Here is a 17,614-nt window from a genome sequence, read left to right on the forward strand (position 1 = left end):
CTAACACAAGTTATCTCATCTCTCTTAAATAACGAAAATGACAAATAAATCGACCACCTCAAAATCAATCATCATCATTCTTTTCAATGCTAATGGCCTAAAAAACCGCATCAATGAATTACAAGGTGTCCTATATGAAAAACGTATCGATATTGCCTTAAGGGGGCTGAAGCATACTATGTTTTAAGGATTAGTATTTAGGCTTTTCATATTACATGAACATTTTGGCTGTGTCAATGTGTGAGAAGTAAACAAGTATTAGTGTGTGTAATCCATTATCGCATTTTCGCGACAAAATTTGAATTCTCAGATTTACGATAATAATCAAAATAAACCATGCCGCACGATAGTTCATCGGAAAAAGATGTATTAATATTTTTCTATACAACTACTATAAATAATAAATATTCATTCATAATAATAATATAGTCGCGTCGTACCCGTATCATAGAAAATTTAATTTACATAATATAAAAATTAGTAACTATTGATAACTATATTACTTTGCTGTATTTATTATTATTTTTGATCACAAATCATTAAACAAACAACAATAATAATAATTTTAAAAAAAACTGAATACTCGTAATTCGTATTAGGTATAATGATAATTTATTTTTTATATATTTATAATATTTAATTAATTCCTTCAGCAAGTATTTGAGGCAACATGTTTTCTAAATAAAATGTTTTTAATTTCATTTTCATTTTGTTTTCCCAAAAACTGCCGTCACGTTTTATTTTTTCCATCATCAAACCTATATAAATAATAAATATACATAATAAATTATAAACCATAATGAGTATACATAAAAATATAAAATATAGGTATCCACAAACCTTTAGGCGTCCAAATACAAAAATAGCAATATAATTTATTTGAAATGTGCAATTGCCCTTGTACTTGGTAATAATAGTTGTGATTACGTTTGAGATGCAGCTGCCCATCTTTTATTTCACAACATTTTATTTTTTTCATAGAAATTCCGTCTTCTGGACTCATACTTTTCGCTGATGCTGGACACTTAATTTCAACTAAAGCATTACTGTCCACAAGACCATCAGGAGATGCTGCCAAAAATGATAGACCATGATCTACCATAAGGCCTGCATTTTTTATATTTTTCCCTATAACTTTTTGTAACTGTTCTTTGGCCATGTCTTCGTACTGGATTCCATACCGGGTGGCAGCATTACCGGTAAAAGTCCCAAACAACAATTCCTTGGCGACTTTGTCTCGGGAAGTGAATTCACGCAATTTACATATTTTTCCGAATACAGACGCTGTTAACCTATTTAAGTTTAAAGAAATACGCAGTTATGCAACAACAAATACAAATATGGTTTTATATAATAAAATAATTAAAACAAACCTTTTTTTTCTTTCTAAATGCCATTCTTCACATTGATTTTGTCTTACTGTTCTTTTTTCTAGATCACGAAATTCATTTTTATCTAGTTGTAGCTTTTAAAAAAAATCATTTTTAATTTTTCTTTTTCTTTAATTGTTAAGTGTGTTAAACTATATAAGTATAAAATTAAAAAAAAATTGTTTAGGTATATATTATACTAATAATTAGCTATATGCCTATATGTATAAATATTAAATTTACATATTCATAAGTCATAACTAATAAAAGTAAAATAAAATTATAATTTATAATCTCATATATTATTTATATTTACCGTTAGTTCGTAAAAAAATCAATATATTATAATTACCTCTTCATGTTTTTCATGATTTTCGCGCTTTTTACGTTTTAAGTTAGCCAAATTAGGTTTTTTCCGCATTGCACATAGCTTGAGACGTGCTTTTTTACCAAAACACCAATTTTCATTCATTTTAAAATTTAAAATTATATGATCACTGACAAAAAAATTAAACTTCACTGGTTGAATAGTTATTCGTTTAAATGTCTAGATGTAGTATGAAAATAGTGACTGAGTAGACTAATATTCTATTTTATTTTGTCGTAACATAAATTTACTTATTACCATATATTTTATACTTTTCAATTACAATACATTATCAAATATCATTTCATTTCCGTAGTCGTTAGCTCTAATTGAATAATAATTGTTCAGATACGGGTATTGACTACTAAGATTCTTAGAAATGTTCTAACGCCCATACGCGCATGCACAAGTCAATGAACACGAAGAAAATATTTTCGCTCCGGTTGTAGGGCAGAAATTTGATGCAAACAGTATGAAAAGAGAAATAAAAATTCACCTAGTTTCGATTGACTCTTATTAATTTTGAAAACATGATTGAATTCGTCAGTCTATTTTCTAGGTTTGCTCGGAAGTAGATTTACGACTTTATTTTTAGTTAATATAATATGATGCATAGTAAGTTTATATTTTTTTCAAAAAAAAAATTATACTTGACTTAGTTGAAGTAGACTTAGTTAGACAAAATGAAAAATAAAAGATTCCACTTCCGAGCAAACTTAGAAAAGAGGAAGACAAACCAAAATTAGTTTTCAAAATTTAAATTGAGCTACTGGAAATATGTTTAATTTACTTTCGCTTATTGAGCTAAATGTATGAAAAAAAATGGTTGCTCCAGCCCCCTTAATTACTGAGACTCACTTTACCAAATACTCCAATGTCTTTATCCCAGGCTATACTCTGCTCAAATCCAATCATTCAGACAAAAAAGCTCCAAGTACCAAGTACCTCCAGGTACCAAGTAATTTATTCTGCACTCCGGAAAACATCCTGGATCTAAACTCTGACCACTCATCTGTACTTCTCACAATCAATGCATCCCCAACATTGCGTATGACAGCTCCAAAATTATTTTATCCTTCAACAGATCGTATTAAGTTCCACAACTTAGTAGATAAAGAGATTACCCTGAACGTTAAATTAAAAACACATGAGGATATCGATAACGCAGTGGATAAATTTACCTCAATCATTCAATCAGCTGCATGGGCATCCCAATCTAAGTTTACCCCAACTTTCAACAGCATTCCATTATTATCGATACATATACGTTCATTAATTACGGAAAAAGGAGAGCTAGGGCACGTTATCAAACTTCTCGTTTACCCTCCCACAAAGCACTTTACAATAAACTGTATGATTCGTTTAAGAAACAACTTCTCAAATACAAATCAGATATATTCGAACTAAAGCTATCTAACTTATCCTCTTCTGACGGTAGCCTCTGGGGGGAAACAAATAAACTCTTAAAATACAAATCTAGTTTACCACCACTAACCAAAATTGACAATTCTGTTGCTATAACTGATGAGGACAAGGTTGAGACGTTTCGTCAACATCTAGCGGAGATATTTAAGGCCACATCCCGACATAAATAATCCAAATCTCACCTCTAAGATAATGCAGTACTTAGATTGTCCCATGCCTCTTCGTCTCCCTGAAAAGTGTTTTACACCAAATGAACTAAAAACAGCAATACAAAAATATTCCACCAAAAAAACACCAGGCTTTGATCTAATTACTGTAGAAGTTGCTAGATGTCTTCCGAAAAAAGTCATCCTATTCCTTACCTATTTATTGAATGCAACCTTACGACTTTCATACTTCCCACTCTTATGGAAATTTTCAAACATAGTCATGATTCCTAAACCAGACAAACCACCTGATCTGCCTTCCTCGTACAGACCAATAAGTTTATTACCTTTTTTAGGTAAGATACTAAACTCATAAAAATAATAATAATTCGCGGACGGCCAAATTGCCGTCATCGCGAGCAGTAGTGTCACTTTAGTAGGTGCGAGCGGATGAAGGTTAAAAGGCTGTAACCGTACATTTTTAGGAACAAGATATTACCTGACTCACAATTTGGTTTTCGATCAGCGCATAATACAATACACCAGGTACAACAGGATTAGTTGACAGAAATTCATAAAAAATTTTCTTTTTAAATCCAAGATTTGGAAATTTAAAACAAGATTCCTTAAAAATTGGTCAATCTTTATCACAAAAAAAATGTCCACCGGTAATTCAAATTAAATTTTTATTAGCATTTGAATTTCAAATTTTGACAAAAATTCGTCAAAACCATGAATATTTGCAAATTATTTTGTAGTTCAAAACTCATAATATTGTTTGTATTTATACCTAAAGTTATAAAATTTAACACTAAGTTTTCCATAACTTTTGCCTCAAATAGCCATAGAGGAAATTTGAAGTGTCATTATAGGAAAAATGTTTTGAGCGTTTGAGTTTTAAATTTTTATGAAATCGCGTAATGATAACGATTTATCCTCAAACCAGGTATATGTATATCTATGATAATATAAGGTATTATGAATGATAACTACATGCATTGTTTTTGGAAAAATTGTTTAACCATGCCTCATTCAAAATGCGTCCTAATTGAAAAATAATTTATTTGTTTCAAAATAGAATATATGACAATATTTAAATATAATATACCTAGACTGACAAATCAACTCCGTTCAGAATCGTTTTTTGTATACAATGATACCTATCATTGCATTCCAATTTAACCTACCCTAGTTAGAGGTCCACACAATCCCCTAATGTACAGAAGAGCGACATTCACTTACCCACTTTTTAATTCTTATACTGACTTGAAAATTAAAAACAAAATAAATATGTTATAATTTAATGATAAAACAATAATATGTGCATATAATACTAGTGTATTAAAAATGTTGTGTTAAAGTATCATTTAATCTTGAATGTTTTACAAATAAAAATAATTATCACTTATAAAGAAAAACGTCAGGTAGTAATTATTTATTCTAAAGTGTATCAAATAAGAAACTTAGTTTTATTGTTAATATGAAACATAACTTTTCTGTGAAACAACCTCAAAAACATTACAAAATGTATTAACTTTTCCAGATTTTCTTTTCTTTTTTTTGTGGAAAATAATAATTAAATTAACTTAACTTTAACAGTAACATATATGTTAATTAACTTATCTTATGCTGAAGCTACCAGCAACAAAAATATCCCATCAGAACATTTTTCTGTTTCATTTCAAACTTAAATTCAATTAACAGTCCACTAATTTCACTTCTTTCTTCAGTTTTAAATGCTCTTAACTCCAAAGGTAATATGCTTTTTGTAATATTTTTCCTCATTAAAACATTTTTTTTTTTTTCTTACCTTTTCCTCATTAAAATATTATACGTTTTTCAATCTTGTTCCTCGTAACACCATAATTATAATACTCATTTAATTATCTTATTATTTTACCTGCCATATTGTATCATTTTTATATACTATATATTTGTTATTATTGTTATTTCAATTAATTCTATAATCTGTGTAAATAAGTGAATTGTTGAGAAGTAATAGTTAATGTACTAAAAGCTAATAATAATAATAATAATAATAATAAAAAAAACTAACTTATTAACAATCAGCTACTTATTGCAATGAAAAAAAAACCATATTTCAATAATATTTTAATTTATCACCTATTTTGAACAAGCATATTTTTATATCTCAGCAAATAAAATAAATTCAATCAAACTATTTTAGAAGATTTAGAAGAATAAGATGAGGTATTAATGCAACTAGTTTAAGTCATAATTCATTATTAATGATGTTCTATAACATAAAAATTGATAAAAATCAAATATTTTCAGTATTGGGTTAAATTTATTGTGATGATTAAAATTCTCTTCTATGATATTTATCTGGTTCCATGAAAGAAGTAACCACAACTCTGTTGTTAAACTTTCTGCCAGCCAAAGCATGTTGTGCTTTCTGACATTCGGGAATAGCATTAAACTCTATAAATACCTGAAAGACAACATTTTCAATTAAATTTGATATAATAAGAAATTAATTAAATACAAAAGTAATACTTTTCCACATCCAGGCACATCAATTCCTTCAATAGGTCGTGGAATTTCTAGAGACCGAACAACTCCATATTTATTACACTCTTCGCGAATATCTTCCAGAATATCTTCATATTCTTCTTCATCTTTAAGTTCATCAGGAGTTACCATATTCAACAAACATAAAACCTGCAAAAAAATTATTAATTTTACCATACATATTTTTAATTAATTAATTAAATTAACATTTACCTGAGTTGGAGGTCCAGCACTTCCGACAACTGTAAGTCCAGGTACTTGAATAGTAACAGGTGCTAGTCCAAGTCCAGGGTTTTTAGCTCCAATACTGGCTCTTTGTACAATTAATTTTTTTTCTCCTAATTGCATACCATTCAAACCAGCAATGGCCTAAACTTACAAAAGTGCAATAATTAATATTTGTTACTATTTGAATATTAATTTAAGTATTTTACCTGATCAGTCATCACAACATCAGCATACTCACAGAATGCATAACCCTTACTTAAGCCAGTGGCAGCATCCTTGACCAAATTGAATGCTTTTAATTGACCAAATGATGTAAGTAGCTCTTTCACCTATCATCATGCACATAATTAATTTAAAATCTATTATATATTGTATTTCTGTTGAATACTAGTTATTTAGTATCATTTGTTTAGTGCTCACCTACTGTTAATAACTTAATTAAGAAAACTGTATAGAAAGACTTTTTTTTTAACTGTGGGGATTGGTATGGTAGGATGGCAACACGTGCATGTGGCAAGGTTATTTCTACTAAGATGGATGACTATCCAGGAAATAGTGGCAGCGGTGGTGCATACTCTAAATCACATTGTATGACTGACTGCAGCAACCACGCCACCCCAAGATCAAATTGTTTATAGATAAAAAAACATACTTAGAACTTTTTAACACTAATTCATTTAAAATATCTAAATATAATATACATATATTTAACCAAAATTAAATTTTAACAGTTTATCTATAAAACACTGAATTCTAATACAATTTTAGTTTTATATTCTTTTAATTTCCCAGTATTAAAACCGTTCTTTATGCTTTATCATAGATTGTAATATATTAATAAAGTATACTAAATAATAAATATTCTTCAAGATTAACTATTTTATTTTTATTAATTTGTATACAATTTTTAATTATTTTTTATACATCTCTTTAGTATGTGGTTAGAATGTATTATCAATAGAATTAATTCCCAAATATATTAAATACATTATTTTACCATAAAAAATCTACCAATAGTAATTTCCGAATTATAGGTACTAAAAACAAAGTACAGTTAATTCATTTGTAAATGTTCATAATTGAAATTTACCCCACAATTACTTTATAAAATTAATAATTTAATATTAATTTAAATTATTAACTGATCATAATATTTAGAATAAGCATTTTTACTATATAGTATAAAACGATAAATTTTTTTATTTATTCTTATTAGGCCTTCACATCATTCAAAAAACACATAGAACGGTTTAGTTCCTATGAAACATAAACAATAATTACCAATGTAATATTCCGAAACACCACTTGCCTGTATGTCGATTTGGACAAGGCGACTGAGGAAGCAGTTGTATCAGAGTTTCATTTTCAACCAAGTACCCTAGCTAGGGGCAAGGGGTATAGCAGAGGAACAATTATTAGCTTTAGACTGTTTCATTGAAATTTCTAAAATTTTTTTTTAACACTTTTTACTTACATTTGTTTTCAGACAGAAAGAAAAGTAAATGTATCACAAGCATAATGAAAAGTCAATAAAAGGCTGGCAAGGAGAATCCATGTTCTTACGGCAACCCTAAATAAATACCCCAGATCCCTGCAAATCTAAACTGCTATATTATAATACACAAAACAAGAACATATTTGCTGAAATAAACAAAAATAAAACCTGAAATTTATGTGCTGAAAATTAAAAAAAAAATTAGCACTGTTTTTGCTTCTTCTCGTTCCGTGTTTTGGTATTGACCTAATGTACCTCTGCTAACGATGGACCATTATGCTAAAAATAAAGAGCTGGATATTTTACTACTCGAATGACTTACCTGTTCATCATTAAGGTATGCTGGTAATCCTCCAATAAATATTTTGTGTGGTGAATCTAAAACAAAATAATTAATAATGAGTAAAATGATTTATTAATAAAATATGTATAATACAAACCTGGAACTGTTCCAACACCAAATGAACTGGAGTCATATTTCACTATAACAAATTATATAACAATAAAAAATTACATTTTGATCTTCAATAAAATACATTCTCCCATACTCATGTCTAATGTCATTCCAGAATTATAGTTTGTCACCGGATTACTCTCAGTCATTCCAGGTGTTGGCTGATAATCATGAGGACGTCTTATTTTTAAGCTCTGTCCTTTAAAATTGATACCATCAAAAGCCATTGCTTGAGTTGTTTCATCAATAGACCTAAACTATATTTGAATATAATTTAGATTTGCATTAAATTTGATAATACCATTTAATGTGACAACACATGCATACTTCCAAAAAAGCAAAATTTTTATCTAAATTAATTTGACATGCAAGCACAGGATTGCCACCAGCTTGAGCTAATCCAGACAAATGCATTTGCTGATTAAAGAACTCCATCATTTCATCCTAAAAAACATTAAAAATATGTTAATTTGTAGTAAACAAAATTAATGCAGGCTATGCTACTGAACAGTGTCATTACATACCTATGCTAATTAACAAAATAAGATTAAATATTATTTTGGTATAATATAGTCTTAGATAGTTATATCAAATATTATTAGAATTTAGTATGATTTAAATTTTAGACATAATATAGTATATTATTTATTTGATTTTGTGAAATCAACATGCAACTACCAACAATATAAAAAATTTTCAAAAAAAAATCTTTTTTATTTTATAAAAAATTGTATGTAATTACCACAACTTTTGATATATCTAGGTAATTCACAAACAATTTTAGAATACGACAAGGAAATCCTGTATTACATTTTTAAGCCTTTTTTGTTTCAAACAATTTTTTTTCAATATTAATATGAAAAAAACTTATTCAAAAATATTTTTGTATAAAAATTATAATATTTAAGCTTCTACTGTTTTTTTACCTTTCTAATAACAGAAGTTGATGTAGAAAAAATTGTCACCTGTTTTATGTTTGTACATCCAATTTCTTGTATTTATGTCAAGTAAAACAAATGCTTATAGTTTTTAAACGATAATTTAAGTTACTAGTTATTTGCTAACCTGTTATTTACCAACCACAATATGTAGAATAGTTCAAATAATCAACTTCTCCGCCATTGGTTAGATGATTCTTTAAATCTGTTTTAGTTATAATTTGTGAAATTGTTATACCTAAACAATATTTTTTATTTAATATGGCAACAAGAAAATTTAAATTCTGAACACGGACATACCAAATATGGTGACAGTGAAATAGTACCTCATATATTTTTACTATTATTTTTATTTAGTATAATATAATACAATATTATATTTAAAATTATCTTGAAATGCTACATAATATAAGAATTAATGACTAACAAATTGATAAGGTTATTTCATAAAACCAAATATATGATGTACCTTATGCCAAAGTAATATACAAATTATAATTTGATTCTTTATATTTGTGTAGGTTGATGACACCGGTCAGCAGTTCAATATATTACCTAACATGATTAGGCTGTCTAGACACAGCATAAAAATAATAAATAATATCAATAATACCTCAGTTACACCAAATGGTATGTTTCCCACATACAATCGTCTTGCTTGACGTGTAATGGTGGATCCAACAACAGGGACAGCTGTTTGAGGGGTATCTGGCATTGTATTTGCAGGAATTTGTCCAGCAGCTAAACAAAAATAAACTGAACTAATTTAAAGGGATCAAAGCACACATACTTTTCACATGTTTTAGATCAATAAATGGTGGTAAATTATATATACTTAAGAATGTCTGATTTTAGAATTTAATGTACGTATGAATTCTTTAACGAAATATCTAGCCCTTTTAGGGAAGTCGATTATTTAGACATTTGTATTAATGAAGAACTATTGAAAAAATATTTCAAGCAATATTTGCCATCACTCATCTATAACTAAGTTTTTTACAAAAAAAATATAAGATAATAAATGTTCTTTACATTTCTAAATTGGTTATAACCTGTTCAAATCAAATAGTATAATCTGTTAAACTAAAGAAACTTGTTAATATTAAGTGCCACAAGAAGTATTCTATACCTAATAATTAAACCATAATATAAAATATTAAGTATGGTCATAAGTAACAAGTAAAAACTATTTTTAAAAAAACTATACTAAGTTATAACTCATTATAATGTTCATCAATTTTAACAATATAAGATTAGAAAAATGGAATGGAATTTTGTAGTAGTATGTTAAACATATATCCTTAAAAATATATTTCAGATATACACTCAACGTAAAATATTAATTTATTAATAAAATTAAAAACTATAAATTAATTTAATATTCATAGATACATATAAATCTATTATATAAAAAACTTAAATCATTAAAACATTTAACTTGAAATTTATATTGATATTATCATTTTAATAAAGACATTACAATAATGTTGGTACTTACTGTATTTTGATCTAAAATATCCTAAAATATGGAAAAAATGTCCACAAAAAAGTTAGAGAAATAAATTTAAGTATTTAAATATCAATAATAAGCTACTTATTAATATACTTTGATTCTTTAAATTATGTTATCTGTATATTTAATTAAATATCATCTTACCTTGCATAGCTTTATATTGAAGAGGTGCAATATGTTCAAAACCTGGTGGTGGTACATCCCAATAGAGAGAATCCTTTCTACGTCTAGACTTATTTTTAGGAGACTTAGATCTACTTCGTTTACGACCTTCGCGACTCCTTGATCGATGTCTGCGATGACGTTCACGGTCCCTAGATCGTGAACGTCGCCTTCTTTCACGTTCCCCTCGGTCCCTATCACGTTCTCTTTCTAAGTTACAAAATTAAAACTACATTAGAATACAATAAATTACATTTAACATAAACGCATAATATATAATCATCATTCAAACGCTACCTTTGTCTTCACCCATTATATTAAGTTTGTTACGTTTAGAAATATTAAATGCAGTGCAACAACTACTTTAAATTTTCACGTTCAACGTTTTAAGTTTAAGTAAAATAAAAAATAAAAATTGGTAAATACTTAATAATAAACACTGTAATACAAAATTGCCCAAAACTCAAAGTACCGAACAGCCGGTGTAGCAGTAAATGTAAATAGATATAGGTGAAAAGGATATCGAGAATTCGTACTAAAGATAAACTAAGTTAATAATTTGTAAATTCTTTACAGTTTATCTAATATGTATTAACCACGCACACCAATTTACACCATGATAGTGTTGAACTCATAGACTGTACATAGTGTATACTATAATATGTTTTGAACCATTTTGAACTACAATGTCTAACAACTATTACTACAATATTTACTGCACACTGTCTGCACTAAAACAACTTACTTTACAGTGTTGCCAATGATTGTTATTTAGTTTGCGGGGAAAATATGACAAAATTACCGTACTATGAATAATATTACCACAGATTAAATGAAACATTTAATTAAAACAATATGTTTCATTTAATCTGTGATATTACCATAGAACAGTAAAGATAGAAGTATAGAAGCGTCACTCAGCGGATTCAGCAGCAGCAGCTAGCTGCTGCTGCTTGGTGGTCAATCTCTGGTTTAACTGCTGCCAATGTAATTTGTTATCAGTAGCATAGCATCTATGATAACAATATTTATTATTTATTACGATAGCTGCAAAAGTATCATAATAGTATTGTTCTGTGATAATATGACATACCGTATAGTTAGAACACGTGCTAAAATTTAAGTTATTTTTATTACTCAAGTTTATTGACGATTTACAATCATGTCAATTAAGTTAAGAGAACTGTAAGTTTCATAAAATATTTAACGTATGAAAATGTCTAGATGACATAGTTATATATTTCTGGATATTCCCAGTTTCATGTTTCCATACTATCTATTTTATAGTCATATTCATTTTTAAACGACAATTAGAGCTCAATAGTTTATCATTTATTTATGTGCATACTATTATGCTTAGAACGTTAGTATTTGAGACAGTCCTGCGTAACTGGTTTTTTGGATTTGATTTAAGGAAACAGTTTTTTTTTTTAACAATACAACTATTTTACTATTATATTTATTTTTATATGATTTGATTCAAACCTGAATTACTACATTTTTTATTGCTATATATTACATATTTCCACTAGTTTAAACAGTAAACGTTAAATAGAAACCTATTAGGATTTGTTGGCCACATATAATATGATATTTCTATCAATAAACCTTTAACCTATTCATATTCCTTATTCCACAATGTTTATTTGCCTATAAATGATAATTATGATAGTATTTTAATAATCTGTTATCAATAATATATATATATATATTTCTTAAACGCTTTAATTTGACAACATTAATATTATAATTTGTTTGTAAGATGTGACCAAAAAAGATGTAAGTACTTGAGACAATCTAGGGGTATATAAATTTTCAATTTTGTCAAATAAATTATCATCTTATCTTAATTATTTTAATAAAATTATGCAAATATAAACCAGCCTGCAATCATGTTTGAATCAACTTTTATTAGCTGAATACAATTTATTCAATCAAAATTATGGATTATACAAGTTATATATTATTTATTCAGTTATTTTTATTTATATTACAGATTTAAACCTGAGTATGTGCAAAAAGAATTTTACACTGGAGGTCACATTGAAGTAATTTGCATTTTAATTTTAGTAATATAATTCATCTAGTTTTTAATTAAATAAATTGTAATTAACAGTCGTATACTTCATCAATATTTTTTATATTTAAAAAGTTTTTTGATTGTATACTTTAATGCTTTATTTTTGCTTTAGTATACTAAATGAATTATTATGTTTTCATTACAAAATCTAAATATTTTGTAATTTATTTGAAATGTAATCAGTATCAAAATGTTTTAATTCCTCATATTCATTCTAATTGTTTTAAATTCTGAGCAGAGCCAGGAATGTATTGATTTTATCATGATGTGTGTTTGTTTTTTTTTGAATATTTTTTTGTGTCTGTCATCACGTTTTGGGGCACTAAAAATGCATCGAATTTTGACTTCAGTATTTGTTAGATCAGAAAGTGAATCTAGTTGGTGCTTTAGGTGGTCAAAAATAAAAAATTCTCAATATTCTTCTAAATAATCGGGATAAACAAACTAAATAAAATTAAGGAAAAAACAGGAATTTTTACGTACTATCAATTTTGGTTTTTTAGGTAACTTTAAAACAAATGACTTTAGATGCATGCAATTTTCACAAAATGTTTATATAAGAATGTTCTATCCACCATGAAATTTAAAAAAATTCTGACTTAAGTTTAATATTTATAGGCATATGCAATTTTCGATCATTATTAGTTTTTTTTAAAATTAATATCGATAAAAATGTATTTGTTAGGTAGAAAGCTTGAAAATTTAATACAAGGCTCTTAACAATATTGTTACAATTTCAGTTGAAAAATTAAAGAAATTCATCGTCACAATTTTTTTTATAAGCATTCAAAGTTTGAATTTTGATAAAATATTTGAAATCACGAAAATTTGCAAATTATTTTAAGCTAGAAATTCATAAAAAAAATTTGTTTTTAAATCTAAGATTTGAAAATATAATGCAAGATTCTTTATAAGTTTGTCTACCTTTATCAAAAAAATAATGTCTACCAGGAAGTCAAATTACATTTTTATGAGGTTTAACAAAAAAAATGTTTACTGGAAAGTCAAATATTTTAATAAATAATAATAATCTATAATGTATCCTATACAGATAAACCGTCTCCGCTCAGAATCGTTTTTCGTATACAATGATATAATATCATTGGATTCAAATTTAATTTCATCCATTACAGTAACTTACTTGTAACCTTCTATGCAGCAGAGCAACATCCACAACTTACCCGCTTTTTAAAATTTATATTCTAAAAAATATATGGTCAAGTTACTTGAGAACTATTCTTAAATACATTAATTTGTAAAAAAAAAAAATTGGTTTCTCATAAAACAAATTATAAATACGAATATCATATGTCATCATTTTTTTTTATATATCTATGTATGTTTACTATAACTAATACATAAATTAAATATTTTTTTATACCTTTTAGTGGACCCCAGATGGTCATAATTTATTATGTCAATGTGGTCCTCGAGTTTCAATATTGGATATTGAAACAACTACATTAGTTGATACTTTACCTCAACGTACTGGATCTGATAAAACTGGTGATGAAGAAGATGAGGAAGACGAGTGCACTGATTCTGTAATTACATTTACTTTAGATCCAACTAGTAAAAATCTAATAACTTCTCACAAGAGTGGTTTATTATGTACATGGGATTTTAATGGTAAAATGATAATTAGTAATTATATTTTAATAACATTTTTAATATATTTTGATGTTTAGAAAAAAAATTAACCAAATCGTGGCGTCATCTTCATAAAGGCCCTGTTATAAAATTAGCTATTACTAGTGATCAAATCATTGCATCTGGAGGGACTGACTCTATTATAAGATTGTGGCAATCAGAAAAAGCTCATTGTTTATATGCATTGCATGGAGCACAAGGTAACATAAGTGCCCTAAAATATTTGCAACTTCTAAATTCTAAATATTGGCTGTTTGCTGCTGATTTACAATGTGAAATCCATGTATGGAGTTGTGATGATGGGAAGCATTTATTTAAATTACAAGGACATTTTAGTACTGTAACAGAATTAGCATTCTACAAAAAACAATATCTTATAAGGTAATTGTTTAATACATTAATTAATTTTTATATATTAATATTCTGTTTTATTTTTATTGTATTATTTATTATAAAGTTGTGGCAGAGACAAAGTTATTATTTTATGGGACCTAGAAACAAAATTACAGTTAAAAATGGTAGCCCTATATGACTGTTTGGAAACAATGGTAGTATTACCTGAAGAAGGTTTTTATCTTCAAGATTTGGATGATGAATTAAAAAATACTCATGTCATTCCTAATGGTATTTGTGTAGCTGTCGGAGGAGAAAATGGTTACTACATTTCTTTATATTATAAACTATCCCATGTCAATTACTAATAATATTTAACATTTAGGCGAGTTACATATATGGGATGTAAAAAATAATGTTCCCATTTTTAAAGAATGTAATGCTGATGGTCAATCTATAAAATCTACAAAAAGCATAACTAATATGATTTTTAATGAAACTCTGTCTACACTAGCAATTTGTTATGCTGATAACACAATCACATTACAAAGTTTTGGGCCTCGGAGTTCCAAATTAACGGTTTGTTAATTAGTTGAATTATTAATAAATTAAAAACTAATAATTATTTTTTTTCAGCTGATTGGTTCAAATGATGAAATTCTTGATGTTGCACTTTTAGGTAATGAATGCAGTCGTAGTTTAGCTGTTGCTATTAATAGCTGTGATATTTACATATTTCCATGGCATAAAAAAAAAATTGAAAGTGACGACCACTGTGAAATTGATAAAGTTGAACTTGGAGTTTGTTGTAAACAGCTAAAGGGTCATACAGATACAGTATTATGTTTAGCTTCTTATAAAAACTTCTTAATATCCAGCAGTAAAGTAAGACTATAATTGATTAATTTGATTATCTTTTAAATTTTATTATTGTATACAATTTATATTTAGGATCATAGCATTAGAGTATGGTTATATTGTAATGTTAGCAGGACAGCTAAATGTGTTGCTATTGGATCCCGCCATACAAGTGTAATAAATACAGTAGCCATTTCTAAATCTTTAGAGTTTATTGTCTCTGCTAGTTCAGATACTACATTAAAACTTTGGAAACTCCCAAAAACATTCAAAAATGGTAAAAACAAAAGAAAAAACCAATAATTATTTTGTTAAAAATATTTCATTAATGCTCTAATAATTTTTTTTTAAAAGATGAACAACATATATTGAATGTCAAATTAACTGAAGTTGGACATGAAAAAGATATAAATAGTATTTGCATAGCACCTAACTATCAGACAATTGCTACTGGCTCACAGGACAAATTAATTAAAGTAATTAAGCCAATTACTTTATATTTAACTATTACAAAATACTCTAAATAGCATTATGTTTATATTGTTTTGTGAATAGATATGGTCTGCAAATGATTTGTCAGTTCTTGGAATATGCAGAGGCCACAAGCGAGGTGTATGGTGTGTACGTTTTTCTCCTATAGATCAAGTACTGTTATCATCCTCAGCAGATACTACTTTAAAAATATGGTCTATGGCTGATTATTCTTGTCTTAAAGTAAAGAGAAAAAATATTAATGAATTCATATTTGTTATATTTTAATAATTTATAAATTTATACTTAGACACTGGAGAGTCATGATTCATCAGTATTAAAAGGAAGCTTTTTAAATCATGGTACCCAAGTAGCTAGTTGTGGAGGTGATGGGCTAGTTAAAATTTGGTGTCTAAAAACTAGTGAATGTATTTCTACACTTGACAAACATTCATCTAAAGTGTGGGCCTTATCAAGTGAGTAAAATACATTTTATTAATTTCATGATTGGTTTTACTAGTTAGTATTTAATAATTAATTTTCAAGTTGTGGATGATGGTTCGATTATGGTGACTGGAGGTACTGATTCAAGATTAGTCGTTTGGCATGATCGTACTGAAGAAGTGAGAATTTCTGAAGCAGCTGCTAACCAAACTAAAGCATTACAAGATCAACAACTACAAAACTTGTTACAAAATGAACAATTGTTACCAGCACTTAAAATGTCCATCACTTTAGAAAGGCCAAACACAGCACTTAAGATAATACAAAGTTTGTGTACATCTAATGGTTAACATTTGTTTTATTAATGAAATTGAACTTTCCTATGTTTATAGCTTTATCTAAACAAGGCCAAGGGCAAGATTTAAAAATAGTATTTAAAAATATTAATCAAGAACAGAAAGAAAGACTTTTGAATTATGTTGTTGATTGGAATAGCAATGGAAAATATTGTCTTGCAGCACAAGTATTTATCAACAATTTTTATTTGTCCACAGTTTAACTTTTATCTATAATTAAAAATGTATTTTAGCTTGTTTTAAATATTCTGCTAGAAGACATCATGATTGGAAAATTAACTATTAATCAAGAAAAATTACAAGGATTAATGGCGTACAGTGAACGACACTATAGACGACTAACCACACTAATGACAAATTTACAACTTTTGCGTTATACAACAAATTGCATGGCTCCTCATTTATCAAATAAATAATAATAAAATAATATTGTTTTTTATCTGTAAATTATAATTTAAAATTACGTAATCTATGATTATATCTTTTATTCCATTATTTATTACAAGATTAAATAAAAATCCGAAAAGGTACATTGCTTAATTTTGGATTTCAAATGTATACCCATGTAGTTATGAAGAGGATGTTGTTAGCTGAATGTGTTCTCTCCATATTAAACACATACGAAAAAATTGTTGTTTACCAGTTTCTATAGTATGCTCTTAGTTTTAATATTAGAGTGGATTTACCTACTATCAAACTTTTAGGTAAGAACATAATTTTTATTTTCAAGTGAGTTATAACTACTTATTAATATACGAAAATGCTCATAATTCAATTAAAAATTAAAATATC

General features: G+C 27.3%; 3 protein-coding genes across 5 annotated transcripts; 1 reads left to right on the plus strand and 2 right to left on the minus strand.

Moving 5' to 3' along the window:
* Positions 1–636: 636 nt before the first annotated feature.
* LOC107165097 (uncharacterized) lies at positions 637–1,596 on the minus strand. The gene is made up of 3 exons (XM_089218439.1): positions 1,374–1,596; positions 841–1,292; positions 637–677 (listed from the first exon to the last, which is right to left on the minus strand). Exons 2-3 carry the CDS (start codon positions 1,157–1,159, stop codon positions 637–639), a joined length of 360 nt encoding a protein of 119 aa, XP_089074565.1. The 5' UTR covers positions 1,160–1,292; positions 1,374–1,596.
* A 3,939-nt stretch (positions 1,597–5,535) lies between these two features.
* Positions 5,536–11,318, minus strand: LOC107162457 (splicing factor U2AF 50 kDa subunit-like). 2 transcript variants are annotated; one of them, XM_089221686.1, is made up of 12 exons: positions 10,928–11,318; positions 10,613–10,840; positions 10,454–10,474; positions 9,569–9,696; positions 8,345–8,461; positions 8,112–8,274; positions 8,004–8,045; positions 7,886–7,941; positions 6,275–6,397; positions 6,054–6,209; positions 5,826–5,990; positions 5,536–5,760 (listed from the first exon to the last, which is right to left on the minus strand). In XM_089221686.1, the coding sequence occupies exons 1-12, from the start codon at positions 10,941–10,943 to the stop codon at positions 5,629–5,631; spliced, it is 1,347 nt and encodes a 448-aa protein (XP_089077812.1). In that variant the 5' UTR covers positions 10,944–11,318; the 3' UTR covers positions 5,536–5,628. The 2 variants fall into 2 exon arrangements, with proteins under 2 accessions (XP_089077812.1, XP_015364853.1); XM_015509367.2 differs by lacking the exon at positions 10,454–10,474 and having other exon boundaries at positions 10,928–11,317.
* A 347-nt stretch (positions 11,319–11,665) lies between these two features.
* Positions 11,666–17,362, plus strand: LOC107162441 (transducin beta-like protein 3). 2 transcript variants are annotated; one of them, XM_089221684.1, is made up of 14 exons: positions 11,666–11,815; positions 12,627–12,678; positions 14,099–14,339; positions 14,399–14,741; positions 14,818–15,014; positions 15,079–15,272; positions 15,330–15,578; positions 15,645–15,828; positions 15,906–16,027; positions 16,107–16,265; positions 16,333–16,498; positions 16,569–16,793; positions 16,859–16,989; positions 17,056–17,362. In XM_089221684.1, the coding sequence occupies exons 1-14, from the start codon at positions 11,793–11,795 to the stop codon at positions 17,236–17,238; spliced, it is 2,469 nt and encodes an 822-aa protein (XP_089077810.1). In that variant the 5' UTR covers positions 11,666–11,792; the 3' UTR covers positions 17,239–17,362. The 2 variants fall into 2 exon arrangements, with proteins under 2 accessions (XP_089077810.1, XP_089077811.1); XM_089221685.1 differs by lacking the exon at positions 11,666–11,815 and adding an exon at positions 11,968–11,993.
* Positions 17,363–17,614: the final 252 nt, after the last annotated feature.

This window comes from Diuraphis noxia, unplaced genomic scaffold (genome assembly GCF_037042655.1).
Source record: "Diuraphis noxia isolate RWA-SAM2 unplaced genomic scaffold, SU_Dnox_SAM2 contig0002, whole genome shotgun sequence".
Lineage (NCBI taxonomy): Eukaryota > Metazoa > Arthropoda > Insecta > Hemiptera > Aphididae > Diuraphis > Diuraphis noxia.

What these genes read in the sequence shown, in the direction of transcription:
- LOC107162457 (XM_089221686.1), bottom strand. An exon ending in TACCATTTGGTGTAACTGAG is followed by an intron (nt 8,462 to 9,568) that starts GTATTATTGATA and finishes AATGTTTTTTAG; the next exon opens with GATGAAATGATGGAGTTCTT. An exon ending in CATACCTTAATGATGAACAG is followed by an intron (nt 6,398 to 7,885) that starts GTAAGTCATTCG and finishes GCATGATGATAG; the next exon opens with GTGAAAGAGCTACTTACATC.
- LOC107162441 (XM_089221684.1), top strand. Translation starts at nt 11,793, where the DNA reads ATGTCAATTAAGTTAAGAGAACT. An exon ending in TCTTAATATCCAGCAGTAAA is followed by an intron (nt 15,579 to 15,644) that starts GTAAGACTATAA and finishes ATTTATATTTAG; the next exon opens with GATCATAGCATTAGAGTATG. An exon ending in AGCACTTAAGATAATACAAA is followed by an intron (nt 16,794 to 16,858) that starts GTTTGTGTACAT and finishes CTATGTTTATAG; the next exon opens with CTTTATCTAAACAAGGCCAA.
- LOC107165097 (XM_089218439.1), bottom strand. Translation starts at nt 1,159, where the DNA reads ATGGCCAAAGAACAGTTACAAAAAGTTATAGGGAAAAATATAAAAAAT. An exon ending in TTGTATTTGGACGCCTAAAG is followed by an intron (nt 678 to 840) that starts GTTTGTGGATAC and finishes CATTTTATTTAG; the next exon opens with AAAACATGTTGCCTCAAATA.